The sequence below is a fragment of the Schistocerca cancellata genome, chromosome 1 (genome assembly GCF_023864275.1).
Source record: "Schistocerca cancellata isolate TAMUIC-IGC-003103 chromosome 1, iqSchCanc2.1, whole genome shotgun sequence".
NCBI classification, from domain to species: Eukaryota; Metazoa; Arthropoda; class Insecta; order Orthoptera; family Acrididae; genus Schistocerca; species Schistocerca cancellata.
Genome location: NC_064626.1, coordinates 12903485 through 12921912, shown reverse-complemented (window position 1 = coordinate 12921912; position 18428 = coordinate 12903485). Strand labels below are relative to the sequence as shown.

At 42.6% G+C, this 18428-nt stretch overlaps 1 protein-coding gene across 4 annotated transcripts in view; it reads left to right on the top strand.

Moving 5' to 3' along the window:
- Positions 1 to 18428, top strand: part of LOC126164211 (NAD-dependent protein deacetylase sirtuin-1) — a 67906-nt gene that overhangs the window by 28145 nt on the left and 21333 nt on the right. For all 4 annotated transcript variants that reach the window (XM_049920221.1, XM_049920220.1, XM_049920224.1 and 1 more), the window contains 5 exons: positions 552 to 658; positions 759 to 917; positions 1038 to 1196; positions 12058 to 12175; positions 14501 to 15426. In XM_049920221.1, coding sequence (XP_049776178.1) covers positions 552 to 658; positions 759 to 917; positions 1038 to 1196; positions 12058 to 12175; positions 14501 to 15426 — 1469 coding nt within the window. The remainder of the gene's footprint in view (positions 1 to 551; positions 659 to 758; positions 918 to 1037; positions 1197 to 12057; positions 12176 to 14500; positions 15427 to 18428) is intronic.

The following is an 18428-nucleotide window of genomic DNA, read 5'->3' as shown; positions in this document are numbered from 1 at the left end:
TATGAGATGTGATTGCTCTTTGTGTGTGTGTGTGTGTGTGTGTGTGTGTGTGTGTGTGTGTTTCCTGAAAGCTAAATGTATAACCTCTTGTTGTGCATGTCTACAACTCAATGTGTCATATTTATGGTTTTTAGCAATAAAGCATGTGTTATCTTTATGGTTTGTAGCAATCAATCTTTTTCCTCATATTGTTGGTACTCCAACCTGGAGTTTCCATTGTTTATAAGATTTCTGGACTAAAAATACTATTGCTACTGTTATATGGCCAGCATTTTCCATATAAATAAATAATTTTAGGAAGTATGTGAACTTTTGCCTAATTGAGACATTCCAAATAATAACATTACTTGTGAATGTGATCCGTGAAGCACATAATAACTATAAGAAACTAATTTCTCTCTCTCTCTCTCTCTCTCTCTCTCTCTCTCTCTCTCTCTCTGCATGTGCACTGTGCACACGTTTCAGAGTCCTGTAGTTCTAAATTATATGTTAGCATCTTTTATCAATTTGTTTGCTTACATGATCAGAGTTAAAAATGATATTTTTTGCAGGTTCATTAAAATGCTAGAAAAACACAATAAACTGCTTCGAAATTATTCGCAGAACATAGATACTTTGGAGCAGGTAGCTGGTATTCATAATGTCATAGAATGTCATGGTGAGTATTAGTCAAGTAGTGCCTTTTCAGATGTATCTTACAGTATTATGTTATTTCAGTGCTATAATCTGTTTTTCTCTTTCTTTTGTTTTACATTTAGGATCCTTTGCCACAGCGTCTTGTACTCGCTGCAAATATAAAGTGACAGCTGACGCTATACGAGAAGATGTATTTGCTCAGAGAATACCACTGTGCCCAAAATGTTCGACTGACGCATTGCCATCTTTGATCGATTCTGCTAATGGAGAACATTATAAAAGTGAGAAATTTAATTATAAGACTCACTGCACAGAAACTTTTAATTGGAGAAGACTTGAAAACTTCATGAAATAAACGAATATATTCAAGTATTGTACTTAAAGGTAATTTTTATCCACAGGTTTGGTATCTCAGGGTATAATGAAACCAGATATTGTTTTCTTTGGAGAAGGTTTACCGGAGATATTCCATGAATCAATGGCTAAAGACAAAGACGAGTGTGACTTGCTAATTGTCATTGGATCATCCTTGAAAGTGCGGCCTGTAGCACTTATACCAAGTAAGTAATTTTCTGTTTCTGGTGGTAAGTTTATATGAACATATGATGATCCATGGTGAGATGTGCTGCCTGCATGTCAACTTTTGAGATCTTCTGTTGTACTGTTGTATTTGACTTAACCATGCGGAGTACTGTTATCATAGAAGTAAGTGTAGAAGCTAGATACAAAGTGGTTTTTTACTTCTGCTAACCATTCAAAAAGAAGGACTTTCTCTCATAAAAATATTGTTCTGAATACTAATTCTCTTTATTGTATACAAATGACATAGGCAACCTCGCTGCTGCCAGATGGACATTACTCGCCACACATGCCCAAGAAAGGTGCTCAAAGACATGTAGGGCCTAAAGTGAGCAGTTGGGTGCAGGCAATATGTGACCAAAGTGTTCAGACACGACTGGTTTAGGACCAGTTGTGTCCCAGAGTTTGACCTCCACAGTCACTCAGTTTGTGTGTGGGTTTTATGAAAAATTACAAATTTGCCAAACACACGTTATCACCAGTAAACAAGTAAACAGCTGTAAAACCATGATTCCTGTAAATAATGATTGCTTTACTTTTTGTTTTGTTTTTAATCAGTGTTTCAGTTTACATTAATAATCAATTTGTTAGACTGCAAGTTCAATCCTATCTTCTTCTTCTAGTTGGTTTTCCACCTGTTCCTTTCCTTGTCAGTTCTGTGGAGAATCTCCTCATTTATCATATCAGTTCACTGATTTTCAGCATCTATCTGTAACACCAGATCTGAGATTCTTTATTCTCTTCTTTTCTAGTTTCCTACACTGCATGCATAATTGACTTCCATGCAGTGCTGTGTTCCAGATGTATATTCTCAGAATTTCTTGCTAAAATTAAAACCCATATTTGATACTAGTAGACTTGTAAAAATGCAAACTATCACAGCCAGACAGGTTAAAATTCTCTGTGCTGTTATTTCATGGTCTTCTGAGATTTGTTAGGTAACCCAGTGTTTCATGCCCATCTTTGGAGCTCATCTGCAGCCCCTCCCCCTCCCCCCCCCGGGGCTCACACCTATTTTGTGAGCATGTGCTTGGATACCATGGGGCCTCAGCTTGTGCTGCGTGCTTATACTTCCACTATCCCTTTCTCCCTCTGCCTCTCCATCAGATCGTTTTATTGGTGCTGACCCTGCTTGGACCTGGTTTATGATTGGGTCTCAAGTTTCCACACCGGCACATTCTACAACTTTTCATTAAATAAACACATGGTTCCCATTGTTGGATTTGACCTTCCACCAATTTTCAAAATTCTCCAAAAATGCGGATCCCGCAGGGATGGTCGCCCAATGAGGTGTGCGCTCCATCTTCGTGCCTTTCCATCTGTGCACTCTTCGCTTTAATACAGTAATACACCCAAAACCAGCCCGGTAGCCATCCCATTGTGTGTGTGTGTGGGGGGGGGGTCATCAAGTACCTGCACGATGGTAGCTTCCTGACACGACACAAGGTGCCCGAGTTGAAAACTTCCCATGAATGCCAAGGAGTATGTGCTCATCGTGACTGGGACACAGGGACTCCAAGTAGTGGATTACTTGCCAAGTAGCCATTGCTTAGGCTGGGTGGCGCCCACGGGGAGAGCCCCGGTTTGGAGTGGGTGGCACCACGACGGATCAGCCGCAAATGAAGTGGATGAAGCTATTTCCCGCTGGTGGCCATACAGCCCCAGCAGTCTCTATTATGAAAGGACAGTCCTCTTTCAGTGCAGAGAGAGATACGGCCCTAAAATGTTCCCTTCCCAGGCTACGGCGTGGGAGGAACGTAGGGCTAAATGGCAAGCAGAACAATGCTCCCCACAATACTTGGTTTGTACAAGGATTGATGATTATTCTTTCATAGCCCAAAGCTGTTGTTCTTTGTGGAGAACTCAGTAGACAAGTTTGGGGAAGTGGCGGACATCTCTAAAATGAAAAGTGGATCAGTTCTGATCAAAACGGCATCCCTTGCCTGCTCACAGGCACTGCTCGATTGTACCAAGTTGGAGTGATATACAGGTGACTGTCACTTCTCATTACAGTCAAACTTTAGTTCAGGGCATCATTTTCTACAAAAACCAGCTGTTACAATCTGACAATAAGCTATGGGCCAGCTTGGTGTGACGGGGTGTGCACTTTGTACATAGTGTACAAAGGAGGCCAAAAGACAATAGGACTGAACGGGTGCCTTCATCTTGGCCTTTGAGGGTGATTCATTGCCTGCCCCCTCCCTCCCCTCTTGCTGCTTCCCCCACACAAGTTTTGGGATCAATGGTTTCCAGCCACAAGGGACATTGGTCCCCACCTCCCAGCCAGAGATAAATCAGCTTTCTTTCGCAAGCAAGGGCTAATGGAGCCGCAGTATGCTGGCCCCAGGGCTTCGCGATCCACATTTTTACCTGAAAATGGTTCAGAGAAGCCCTCGCAATTATCAAAATCCTCCAAGAAGAATGGCATTCTGGTGGCCACCCATGCCCACAGATCCTGCCCGTTCCACTCCTGTGGCTGAAGTGGAGATTCCGGCAGCCACTGAAGCCCTGATTTGCACCACCAACAGATCCAGAAATCTATGTATATTGATGCTGTAATCCTCAGCAAATGCCAGCAGGTGACCCTAAGGCATAACCTGCACTCCTTCTTCCATCCTGGCCTCACTGTACATCAACAACATTATTCTCCAGTGGAATTATAGTTTTTTCCACCAACTGGCTAAGCTGTGACATCTTTTAAGCACAGGACCTGCCTTCTGCATTGCACTTCAGGAGACCTGGTTTCCAGTAACACAGACCGCAGCCCTTACCGGGTGTGTTTTAAGAATAGTGCTATGACAGGGTGTCGGGCAGAGCTTGCACGTGTGTTAAGACACACTACACGTGTATAGCAAACTTGTCTCTCCTTTAGAGGACATGGCTGTTCGGGTAAGGGCATTTCAGGATATTACCGTCCTCATGATGGTGAAGTGTCTCAGAACGCACTTTTCATTGGTTTCCCAGTCCCCTCCCCCCCCCTCCCCCCTTTCCTAATCTTGGCTTGGGTGATTTCAGTGCCCATAACCCTTTTGTGGGGTGGAACTGTGGACACTGGCTGCGGTAAAGACGTCAAAAATTTACTAGTACAACTTGACCTTTGCCACTTGAATACTGGTACACCTACACACTTCAGTGTGGCACACGGAACTTTCTCTGCCATTTGCATCTCTTGTCTTCTCCCATCCAACCACTGGAGGATCCACAATGACCTATGTGGCATTGTGACCACTTCCCGTCCTTCCTGTCCCTCCTTCAGTGTCATTCCCCTGGATGCCTGTCCAGATGGGCTGGGATGCTTTCACCTCTGCTGGTGACCTTGACACTCTGCCACATGGAAATATTGATGAGGAGGTGATGCAGAATACAACTACAGCCATTTTTCCGGCAGCTGATTTTGTGAACTACTGCTCCTCAGGCCCACCCTGACGGAAGACAGCACCTTGTTGGTCCTCAGAAATTGTAGAGGCCATTCGAGATCATAAGCGGACTCTCAAACATCACAAGCGGCACCCATTGATCGAGCATTCCATTGCCTTAAAGAGGCTCCGTGCGCGGGTGAGCCACCTAGTAGAAAGACGGAAGCGAGAATGCTGCGTACAGTATGTTTCAACCATTGGACCGTGTGCCTATCCTTTCCAGGTTTGACCCCAGATCAGACATCTCTATAGATACCAGACATCTGTAGGTGCACCTGATATTACCTTGAATGAGACTGTCTGCATTGATCTAGACGCTGTCGTCGAACGTTTTGTCTGCACTATGCGCAAGCTTTTTAGCATCTGAGAATTATAAACCTGCCTTTTGCGTTCTTAACAGCAGTTGGAGTGAAAGCAGTTCTCTTTCACTGCATGCCACCTGGTGCTTTATTCAGTGAGTGGGAATTTGTCAATGTCCTTACCCACTATGCTGATACAACTCCAGGGCCAGACTGCATCCGCAATCAAATGATCGAACACCTACCAGTGGAATGTCAGCATCATATACTTGCGATCTTTAATCACATCTGGAACGAGAGCGAGTTCCCATTGCAATGGCGAAAAAGTATCAATGTCCCAATACTGAAATCGGGTAAGCACCCTCGAGAGATGGACAGGTATCGCCCAATGAGTCTCACCAATGTCCTCTTTAAGTTGCTTGAATGCATGATGAGCCGGCGGCTGTGTTGGCCCCGTGAGTCTTGGAGTCTTCTGGCTCTGTCCCAGGGTGATTCTTGCAAGGCCATTCCACTACTGATAATCCAGTTTACCTGGAGTCTGCCATCCATACAACTTTTGCCCAATCTCAGCATCTTATAGTCATCTTCTTCGACCTGTGAAAGATTACACCACCACATGATGACACCACACCCTCGCTACCTTACTGAATGGGGTCCCCAGGGTGTGTTCCCAGTTTTTATCCAGAACTTTTTGTCTCATTGTATTGTCCGGATTCAAGTTGGTGCTCCACACAGTTCTCCCCGTATATAAGGGAGTGGGTTCCTGCAAGCCTTTGTTCTATGTGTCTAGTAGCCATCAATAGTCTATCAGTGTCTGTGGGGTCCTCAGTATCACACTCACTGTGTGCTGACAACTTTTGCCTTTACTGTTGCTCCTCTAGTGTGAGCATTTGCTAAACGTTGACTGCCAAGGTGCCATACCGAAGGAACAGGCACGGGCCCTAACCCACGACTTTCGGTTATCAGCTGCCGAGACTCGTGTCGTGTGTTTTCATCAATGTTGTGCTGTTCACCCACAGCCAGAACTTTACCTGAATGACCAGTTACTCATTGTGGTGGAGACTTCACATTTTAGGACTGGTCTTCACTGCTCGGTTGGCACGGATTTCCAATCTTCGCCAGCTTAAGTGTAAGTGCTGGCTGCACCTTAATACACTTTGCTGCCTGTGTAACACCAGCTTGGGTGCAGGTCACAGTGCCTTTCTGCAGCCTTACAAACCCCTGATACAATCCCACGTCCATTTTGGGGGCCTGGCATACGGTTCGGCATCACCCTCAGCATTGCGGATACTGGATCCGGAGGTTTGACTTGTGACAGGAGGCTATCAAACTAGCCCTGTGAACAGCTTACTCGTGGAAGTTGAGGTTCCTCCACTGCAGGTCAGGCACCAACAGCAGCTTATGCTACCTAGGTTCGCAGCTTCCCTAGGCATCCAAACTATCATTTCCTGTTTCCAAACACGGTGATTCATCTCCCGCAATGGCAGCCCCATTCAGGGATTACAATCACAGTCCACGTCTGGTCTATCCCCTCTGAACTTTAGTTGTTTCCTCTTCCTCCTCTCCTCTGTACCCATCACCATGCACCTCCGTGGTGGATCCGTTGTTTCATCCTGAGACCCCCACCACCAATTCTTCTCCATCCTTGGTGCATTCCAGGGTTTACAAGTCGTCGACACTCGTGACAAATCATCTATACTGATGGCTTGACGGTTGTTGGTCGTGCAGGCTTTGCTTATACTCATTTGGGATATACCGAACTGCTCTCCTTGCTGGACAGCTGTAGTGTTCTCACTGCAAAGTCGGTAGCTGTCTCTCTTACTGTTGAGCATGTGCATTCCTGCAGTGGTGGGTCCTTTCTCTTCTGCAGTGACTCCTTCAGCATTTTCGAGCTCTCAACCAGCACTAGCCTCACCATCCCTTGGTCATTGCCAACCAGGATTCCCTGTATGCTGTTGACTTGTGTGAACATTCAGTGACCGTGGGCCATGCCAGGATCCCAGTGAGTGAATTCGGTGATAGCCTGGCCAAACAGGCTACCAGTAAACCGACTCTTGCAATCAGTTTTCTGGAAACAGACCTATTGGTATTACACCATCAAGTTTTAGTAGCCTGGAATACCGAATGGCTCACTCTGACTTCACCCAAACAATGGGTTATAAAGGAGACTACAAATCTATGAAGGCCCTCCACGCAGGCATCTCACAAGGACTTTACCGTCGTTTGCTGTCTCCACATCGGCCAAACTTGGCTGACTTGTGGTCATCTTCTCCGTAGGCTCGATGACCCACCCCACTGTCATTGTGGTGCCCATTTGATGGTGGCCCACATTTTGGTCAACTGTCCCAACCCAGCCACCCTATAATGGACTCACTCACTACCCCCGGTGTTAGGAGACGATGCCCCAGTGGTTGACTTAGTTTTTCATTTTACTCACAAAGCGGACTTTTACCACACTCTTTAAGGGAGGGCCACTTAACCTTATTGGCTTTTATTATGTTAGTTACACTTAGGCTTTCCAGGATTTGCACTTAGGCTTTCCAGGATTTGCTTTTCGCCTCTGTCCTTTGATGACTACTCCTGGTTTTCCACTTAAAGGGTGAAGGAACTGATGACCTTGCAGTTTATTCTCTTTCACTCAAAACCAGACAACCATCTGCAGGGGAGAGAATCAGCTTTGACCTCTCTTTGAAGCACACAGAGGTTCGCCACAGTGTACCGTGCACTCCAGGCCGACATCAAAGTTACTGTGACCCCTGCAGATCCCTGTAGCAGATGAGAACAAAATTTTTGGGCTTGTATAGATCCTAGAAGCTCCCGGCAGAATAACCTGGAGAATTTTGGTATTTTTAAATAGTATAGCCTTCTTTTGCTGAGAAGTACAATCTTTGCTTGTGTTAGGCTGTTCCCAATGTCTTCCACGCTTTTTGTGTCATTGTTAGTTTGCTTCTGAGGTAACAGAACTGCCTTTGCTGTGTGTACTATGTGGCCTGCAGTTTTGACATTAAGTTTGTCACTAATCTGCTGCATTTCTCAGTACTTTCATCTTCCTTTGTTTTGCTCTTGATCTATGTTCTGTACTCAGTAGACTGTTCATCTGTGCAATCCTGTAACTATTTTTCACTGTAAGGAATGATGATAATGTCATCGGTGAATATTATCAGTGGAATCCTTTCACTCAGAATTTAATATGTGACTACATTTCTGAAGCTGTCTCTTATTTCCTTCATTGCTTTTTGGATAACAGTGGAGAAACACCTAGTCCCTGCCTTGTGCACTCCTCTCTTCCGTCTTTCACTCTTATTGTTCTTCCTTGATTCGTACACATGCTGTATATTACCTTTTTCTGTAGTGTTTGCCTGTTGTTCTGAGTATTTCAAACCTCTTGTACTGCTTTATATTGTCAGTTGCTTTTCCTTTGTCAACAAGACCTGTGGAGATTTCTCGATTTGTTTTAAGCCCTGCTTCCAGTATCAGTTGTAACATTAGAACTCCCTCTCAAAAGCTATTACGATTCCTCAAGTCAAACAGATCATACTATAATATATTCTGAATTTTGTTCTTTATTCATTTGGCCAGCAATTCAGGCACTTGAGCTGTCAAGCAGATAGCACAATATTTCTTGTGTTTATGTCATTGGCACTAAGTGTGTATTCTTGTGAAAGCTTAATGAAATGCCTCCAATCTCGTAATTTTACACTAATTTGAAGAACCTTTGATCGCTACCCAGTGGCACTAGAAATTCTAAGGAAATGTTGTCTGTCTATTCCTTCTGCTTTGCCTTCTGAATCTCTGTCAAACTCTTACTCTTAATACTGGATTCCCTATGTCCCTCATATTGACACACATTTCTTCTACCAAATTGGCAGACAGTCCCTTGCCCTTGTAGAAACTATAATGTACTTGTTCCACTTGTCCACTCACTCCTTTGAGTTTAACGGTGGAATTGTGTGTCCACTCTTAATCCTAGTTTTTGCTTTTAAATTCTCCTTAAATTATTTTTCACTTTTCAGTATTATTTAGTTTCCTTACACTACCTAATGATTTCATTTCTAACCAACGTACATTTATTTGCCCCTGCCTTTTCCGCGCTTTTTCACATTTGCCATTTTTGTTGGATCACTTGAAATGTTTCACAGGTTACCCACAATTTCTTCAGATTTACATTTCTTATGCTTACATGTGTCTGTCCAACTTCTGTGCCTACTCTTTTTACAGATGTCTTTCCTACTATTCTGAACTACAAACTTCCAGTATGTGCTGCCTTGGATAAGTTCAAATGCACGTCATCATTCCTCAGTAGTTCAGTACCACACTTCCTTGTATGTTATAATATTATGAAACAGATAGATTGCTACTCACCATGTAGTGGAGAAGTTGAATCACAGAAAGGCACAACAAAAAGACTCCCATCTTGTAACCCAGTGGTGTTTTTCTTTGTTACTACAGTATTTGCTAACACATTACTCTACTGTGTCCATCCTTTTCTTTCTCTTCTGTGTTTTACATGTCGTCTTCCAAACCACCCTACACATACTGGCTTATGAGCCACACATGTGTCTGTCCAACATCTGTCTGGCCTGTGTGTGTGTGTGTGTGTGTGTGTGTGTGTGTGTGTGTGTGTGTGTGTGGGCGCACGCGTGCGTGTGTGTGTGGGCGCACGCGTGAGAGAGAGAGAGAGTTGTCTAATTGAAAAGAAGTCCTTAGTGCTGATAGCTTATTTTTTCAGCAATCTTTTTGTTGCACCTTTCTGTGACTCAGTGTCTCCACTGTATGGTGAGAAGCAATCTATCCTTTTTGTAATATTGTCATTATTTCATCTTGCATTTTCCTTGTATGTTAATTCTTCCTGATGGCTCACTTGAACTTCAGCCTATTCAGTTTTATGCCACTCTATCTGGATGCTTGGTTTACATATTCTGTGCCTGGATGTCATTGGTAGATGAACATTTTTTGTGTGTAATACAGGAGAACACACAAAGGCCACTGTTTGACTGCTACGCTACTACATTTCCTCTAAACTTATATAAAATTGACTATTTTTGTATCATAAATACAGATACAAGGGCGATGTACTTGAGGGCAGTGTTATGTAAATGGAAGAGGGCATAGATGAAGATGAAATGGGAGATATTATATTGCGTGAAGAGTTTGACAGAGCACTGAAAGACCTAAGTCGAAACAAGGTCCAGGGGGTAGACAACATTCCATTAGAGCTACTGAGAGCATTGGGAGAGGAAATACCTTCAGACTTCAAAAATAATATAATAATTCCAATCCCAAAGGAAGAAGGGTTGACAAGTGTGAAAATCACCAAACTATCAGTTTAATAAGTCACGGCTGCAAAATACAAACACAAATTCTTTACAGATGAATGGAAAAATTGGTAGAAGCCAACTTCGGGGAAGATCAGTTTGGAGTTCGTAGAAATGTTGGAACACGTGATGCAATACTGACCGTACGACTTATCTTGGAAGATAGATTAAGGAAAGGCAAACCTATGTTTCTAGCGTTTGTAGGCTTAGAGAAAGATTTTGGCAATGTTGACTGGAATACTCTCTTTCAAATTCTGAAGGTGGCAGGGGTGAAATACAGGGAGCAAAAGGCTATTTACAATTTCTACAAACAGTGTTTGTACGTAGGAGTCCCTATGTTTGATGCAGTTGGTTACCTGCACCATGGCTTTGCCAGTTACTCCTTGCTTTGTATTTGTATTGTAGAATAACTGAGTCCAAAAGAATATTCCTCCACACCCCCCACACCCCCTCTCTTCCTTTAGGAAGCTACAAAATGCACTGTGTTGCAGGTTGACGTTGAACTGTTTTTCCTGTTCTATTTTTGGGCTTGAGATAGGCAACTAGCTGAATGTCTGGCTAGACAGGTATAAGATGACTGTCCGAAACCCGCACTCAAGGGAAACCTCATCAATCTATCGTATAAATTTGATGTATATCCAGAAAGAAGGGATATTAAAATTTAATACAAATTTGATTTGGATAGTGACAGAAGGAATATTAAGGTACAATATCTCATAACTGGTGAGACACGCAGAAACACTGGGATACCGGAGACTGCGTGCAAGATGGGTCCCAAAACAATGGACGGAGCAACACAAGAAAAGTTAAGTCAGTAGTGCCCACGAGTTTCTTGAGCAGCTCTAATTGGAAAGTGGGGATTTTCAGAATTCTATTGTTACTGAAGATGAAACATAGGTGGCTTATTACACACCTGAGACAAAAAGACGTTCATCACAGTGACATCACACCAATTCCCCATCAGCCAAAAAGTTCAAAACCACTATTTCGGGCAAAAAAAATCATGGCCTCAGTGTTTTTGGATCGAAAAGACATCATTTGAGTTAAATTTCTGCCTCATGGGAAGATCACCAGTGCACAACAGTATTGTGAGATCTTAAAACACTCACAATGACCATTCAGTACAAAAGTAGGGGAATGCTGACAAGTGGAGTGTGCTTGTTGCACGACAACACACTGAGACCCTCTCGGTCTCATAAGTAGGGATGTGTTGAACTGCCCCCATATTCCCCTGACTTGGTGCCTTACATTTTCACCTCATTGAAGGCACACACGTGTGGAGTTAAATTTTCAACCATTGGTACAGATGCACAAAAATGTTCTGAAGTGTGAGGGGAGGAACTGGCGGAAGAGTTCTTCGAGGAGGGCTTAAAAAAGCTTGTGCCACAGCTCAGCATGTGCACTGAACATTATGGCAATTATGTGGAAAAATACTCTACAGGTTAATCAACAGTATCCTGTATTTCTTCTCTTCTCTTCTCTCTCTCTCTCTCTCTCTCTCTCTCTCTCTCTCTCTCTCTCTCTCTCTCTCTCTCTCTCTCTCTCTCTCTCTCTCTCTCTCTCTTCCAATTACACTTTTTCTAAAGAAAAATCTAAACATATAGTGTACTTAACTTTCTTAATATACCTCGTACATTTGTGAGACCAGAGCAGTTGTAAGTGGGAACGTGTGTAGCTTTGGAATCTTGCATACCAAGGTTATTTTCTAGCAAGAGTTGTTGCTCTGTAGTGAAATGTTATGTAATTTAATTGGTATATATAGCATTTTATACACAATATCATTACAATTAAAAACTTCCGTCTTTTTTCCAGGTTCTATTCCACCACATGTTCCCCAGATTCTGATTAATCGAGAACCACTACCGAACTTCAACTTTGATGTTCAGCTGCTAGGGGACAGTGATGTGATTATCAGTCAGATATGTTATATGTAAGTCTATAAATGCTTCTTGTACATTTTCTGTATGTCTCTAAAGAGAAAAGGAATCAAACGTGAATTTGTGTATTGTATGGGTTTCTTTTTCTCTTTCTAGAAGTCTACTTTCATAGAACCTCCAAAAGAATTATTGTTAAATTTTTTAATAGAGTGGAGGCTGGAAGATGTACTACGTATTTCCAGTGTGATTCAACCTTGAATCCTAAGGATATATACCAAATATTCTTTACTTTACCTTTTATAACCCACATTTAAACACTTGTAGTTTATGTTGTTAGAGTAGTTCTCTCTGCTCGTCACATTTGTGCTAGTCGTGCCAAGGGGGAGAGAAGATCTTTATTCAGTACCTTTGTTCATCACACATCCCAGTATTACTTGAAGTGTACCATTGTTAACATAGATCGAGCAGATGGTCCTATTGACTAAACAAAAAATGTATTACAATATTATCCTTAGTATTGGATGCTCAATTCCTGTGTAATTGATTTGTGCTATGTGCATACATATTCTTAGACAAGAGAGACGGAAGTACAAGTCACTACAATTAATGACCTCTGCTGTGCGTAGGGATCTGTCATCCGAGCTCAGTTAGACTCTGTACCCAGTAGGGTTAGAGTCACTGCCGCTGCAAAAGATGGTGGCTCTGTGTACTCAATTTTGCAATTTGAAGACTCTTGAATCTCCTATTAATTTTATTGTGGTATTCTTCCTATTGTACTGTTTTACATACAGTAAGTAAAATTTTGTTATTTGCCATCGTTTCCGGTGTTTGAATTTTAATGGCACGCATGTCGCACCTCCTCAAGTTTCAAGAGCTGAGTCACGTCAGAAACGTGTGATACACAATAGGAAATGTTGTAGACATACCAATAGCTAGCACACGCAAAGCCTCACCGAGTACAGGTGGCTGTATTCCAGTGACACTTGTGGACCTAAGTTGGATTACTTTTTACATTTTTTTTTAATGCTGCACAATGAACAAAACAATTAGAAGTTTAAAAAGAGAGAACATCAAGTGCATATTGGTACAGTAAGAGATAACATTCTGTATTGAATAATAGGATGGAAACACAGCACAATTTATAAAGATTTATCAGTGCAGTATATTGCACTATCAGTAAGAAGTAGTTGGCGGTTTGAAAGAGAATGAGGCTAAACTGGGAGTGTCAAACCCTGAAAAATTACAATAGTAGTTCCCTGAAGTAGGCAATGTTAAAGTATTCTTCATAGCTTAAGAATGATATTTTGATTTGGTGTTTATTTTTCCATCTAATATAACAAAAAATTGTTTCAGTGTGAAGTATCTTAATTTTGATGTGGAACTGCTGTGTACCATCAGTCCACTGTTTTCATGCTTTGTAAGTTGTGCCCTCGGTGTACTGGGTAGATTCAAAGAACTGCACTGTTTCCACCAGGCTGTGACTGCTTTGTGATATGCCTGTGACCAGTTTTGAGACCACACTTATTTTTGAGTGCACCTGTGGCTGGCGACTGAACTGCCAGCAGATGTGTTCCCATAGTTTATTCCAAGATTACATTCATTGATGACACTGTCGTGTACATTTGTGCATGGCACATGTTTCGGTGGGTGCTGTATTCCTGTCCACTTGCACACCTCAAAACTAGCACATGCTCACAAACAGTCTGTAGCACTTAATAGACTACTGGCAACCTTGTGCCATCTTTGAATTTATCTTTGAATTTATTGAGGCCGCAATGCCGACACAGTAAAAGTCTTTGGCGGGAGAGAGTAGTAAAATTTTGTACAATAAAAGCTTTCATATTATTACAACTTTGTTGTTGCGTTATATTTTTATTTTAAAATTTTAATTTTTATATTTGTACATGAAATACAGGAGAGGTATACGTAGGTATCTAAAGAGGACTGGTGCGTGGAGCACGGAAACACATAATAGGAAACATTTGTGTAGCTTTTGAGCTCTTGCTCTTGTTGTAGTAAAAGTACACACATTCATACACACAACCACCTAGGCACCGAAATGTACATAAGTTTGGCTGCCAGTGTAGTTGTGTGCATTCTTACTGCAAAAAGAGCAAGAGCTCAAAAGCTAGTATTAACTCTATTCTATTATGTTTTCCTGTGCACCATTTACCCGTCCTCTACAGGAAAGTGGTTACCTTTTCCTTATTTTATATATCTTTTCATCTGGAATTTCCATTATTGTCATAATTTTGTATTCATTTTTATAGTTATTCATTTGGTCATATATGTTTAGTAATCACAACTGCTTCATGTTATATCAGTGGTTTAGCTATTCTTTACCATAATACAATTTTTCTTCCAAATTTTCTTTTCAGGCTCGGCGGAGATTGGCTCGAAGTGTGTAGTACCCCTAAACCTCTTACAGAAGCAAAGCATCTTCTGACACGTGAGAAGTCTTGGAGGACAAATTTTGATGACACGTGGGAAGAGAGGAGCAGTGACCAGTGTCCTACAGATTACAGCCTCGACAGTGCCAAAGTTCATCCTTCTGGTCACAGCAGCCAAGACAGACCAAACTCAAAAACTGTCACTCGGGCCACGTCGTCAGTAAGCAGTCTCGCTGTCAATCCAGCATCGAGCAGTGACGGTGGCCAGTACGCGGAAACATCTGAAACTGATTCTTTGCATATGGTTATAGACAGCAGTTTAGCAGTGACAGCCGATAGCACAAAATGTGTGGTCCATAAGGAACGACATATGTCTATTGACTCTTCGACAAGGGACAGTGGAGTGTGCTTATCTGTGGACAGTCCTGTAGATAACCTGGTAGCAGATTCGTCCAGAGATGTCAATGCCCAGGTTCTCGTAACAGACAGTCGTGAGAGAGCTGCTGAAAATATAGGCATTAATAACAGTTGCGGGCGTAGTTTACATGCTCCGAGAATATGTAACGAGCCTTCACTGTCACCCGTCAGCACATCACTGAGCAGTAGCCAGAACACAATTCTTGTCGATCCTTCAAGATTCTGTACTGAAGCTGCCGATTCTTCCTGTGCACAGGTGGAGTGTAGCAGTGGCGGAAGGAGCAGTAGCATTAGTTGTCGTCACATGTCAGTCGACTCGACCAGGGACAGTGGCATAGGGGATGGTTGCAGCAGCATTGCAAGTGGTGTTATGAATAAGGAAAGACATATGTCTTTAGACTCTTGTGATGAACATCAGAAATCGGAAGACAATTTAGACATGCTGCGATCGTGCTGGGAGCCGAAGATCAGAGAGAGCTTGGCTACGAGGTTACCAGGTTAGTCTGCTTGATAAATATGGAACAGTTAAATGTTCACAGATTAATATAAAGTTTAGACTGAATTACACCAATGAATAAACACATTTTGTTGTTGTGCAGCCTACAGAGAAGTCTTTGTTTTTCATACAGTATAAAAATAACGAGTTTCATAAAAGTTTAATTCCATTTATGCTCTACGTGATTAACACACACATCAAAAAAAGTTTTGCATCACCTCGGTTCCAAGAGTTCTGGAACCTGTACAGAAAATTGGAATAGAGACCAACATAAACATGATTTCCACCTTTTTTATTGCTCATGAAAACCACACATTGCCTTGCATTGATACATGCCTGTATTCCTTGTGGCATACTATCCACAAGTTTATCAATGCACTGATGGTCCAGATTGTCCCACACCTCAACAGCGATTCAGCGTAGATCCCTCAGAGTGGTGGGTGGGTCACTTCGTCCATAAACAGCCCTTTTCAATGTATACCAGACATGTTCGATTGAGTTCGTGTCTGGAGAACATGCTGGCCACTCTAGTCGAGAGATGTCATTATCCTGGAGGAAGTCATTCACAAGATGTGCACAATGGGGCCGCTAAATGTCGTCCGTGAAGAGGAATGCCTCACCAATATGCTGCCGATATGGTTGCTCGTCGGTCGGAGGACAGCATTCACATATCGTACAGCCATCACGATGCCTATCGCAACCTCCAGCAGCGTACACGTAATGCCACCCCAAATCGGCAGGGAACCTCCACCTTGCTGCACTCACTGAACAGTGTGTCTAAGGCATTCAGCCTGACCGGGTTGCCTCCAAACACGTCTCCAGCGATTGTCTGGTTGAGGGAATATGTGACACTCATCGGTGAAGAGAACGTGATGCCAAACCTGAGTGGTCCAAATAACTTACAAGTTTGCTGCCGGGTGACGTCGTCGAACACCGCCGATATTTCGACAGGAGCACACCCTGTCATTCTCGAGGCACAAATGCGAGGAAGAAGAAATGTGCAAGGAAATTTAATACCTCGGTTCACAGAGGAGAAACAAGGAAGACACCACACACAGAACAAGTGTCAACACAAACAAAGATAACCAACATCAGAAATATCGATAGTTACTATTAATCAACAGGTGAGGTAGCACTAATTCTGTCCCTCTGTTTTTTGATGAGAGACAGAGCTGGATTCCAAGCAGCATTTGAACAAAATCCACCATCTCTGTTAATAAGGTTGCTTGATAGTTTGATTTCAACAGCTTCCTTAATACCACTATCCCAATAGCTGGACGTGCAAGCCAGAATCTCCGTGTTGTTGTATTCCATAGGATGACCGGTGTCAAGGCAATGTTCTGCAATAGCAGATTTTCTCGGCTGTTGTAAGCGTGTGTGACGCTTATGTTCAATACACCGGTCTTCCACAGTCCTGATTGTCTGACCAATATATGACATATCACAACTGCAAAGAATACGATAGACCCCAGCCTTACGCAAACCAAGATCATCTTTTACGGATGCCAACAGGGCCTTAATCGTAGAAGGTGGTCGAAAAACACATTTCACATGCTATCTTGTAGCTAAACATCTTGCTAGTTTGTTGAGCCAACTAGTAGGTAGGTGTGAACACCACATTAAGAACTCTGCAGCTTTCTTACATCGATTGCAGGGATTGCGTTTGAATGACTCTGATATTTTAGTCAGTTTTGATGTGGTTTGTCTTTTCACTCGCGTTCCTCTCTCTGATTCGTTGCAGCTAATTGAGGTTAAGTTTGGTGTCTAGTTAACAAATTTGTTTCGACATGTACTGACTTCCACTTACTTTTTATTCAATGGTCAGTACTACGAACAGACTGATGGAGTTGCAATGGGAAGCCCGTTGTCACCTATTGTGGCCAATTTGTTTATGGAGGACTTTGAGGAATGTTCATTGGAGTCAGCTACCTTAAAACCTGCTTTTTTTGCCCCCCCCCCCCCCCCCCCCCCCCAAGATATGTAGGCGATATTTTTGATGTTGGGCCTCATGGTAGTGAGATTTTTACCGGTTTTTGGAACATCTGAATTCAATCCACCTGAATATTCAGTTCACTATGGAGGTGGAAAAGAATGGATGCCTTCCCTTCCTTGATGTGTTCGTCAAAAGGAAGACTGATGGTACGTTGGGACATTCTATTTATAGGAAGCCTACCCACACTGACTTGTATCTGCGAGCTGATAGTTATCACCATCCAGCTCACCGTGAAGGAGTACTTCGCACCTTGGTTCACAGGCCCACGTTATCTCAGACCCTGAAAGTTTGTTTGGCAACTGAGCTATCACATCTCGAAGTCATCTTTCGTCAGAATGGCTATAGTGAGATGCAGATCAAACGTGTGTTGCGCTATCAGCCTTCTGTACAGTGGGTGAGTGACGGTAGCAACAAAGTGGCACCTAAGTCTACGGCCTTTTTGCCTTACGCAGGAAGCATTTCCAACAGGATTGGCCGTATTTTGGGAAATATTATGTGAAATGTGTTTTTCGACCACCTTCTAAGATTAAGGCGCTGTTGGCTCCGTAAAAGATGATCTTGGTTTGCGTAAGGCTGGGGTCTATCGTATTCCTTGCATTTGTGGCATGTCATATATTGGTCAGACAATCAGGACTGTGGAAGACCGGTGTATTGAACATAAGCGTCACACACACTTACAACAGCCGAGAAAATCTGCTATTGCAGAACATTGCCTTGACACCGGTCATCCTATGGAATACAACAACATGGAGATTCTGGCTTGCACGTCCAGCTTTTGGGGATAGTGTTATTAAGGAAGCTATTGAAATCAAACTATCAAGCAACCTTATTAACAGAGATTGTGGATTTTGTTTAAATGCTGCTTGGAATCCGGCTCTGTCTCTCATAAAAAAACAGATGGACAGAATTAGTGCTACCTCACCTGTTGATTAATAGTAACTATCGATATTTCTTTGTTTGTGTTGACACTTGTTCTGTGTGTGGTGTCTTCCTTGTTTCCCCTTTGTGAA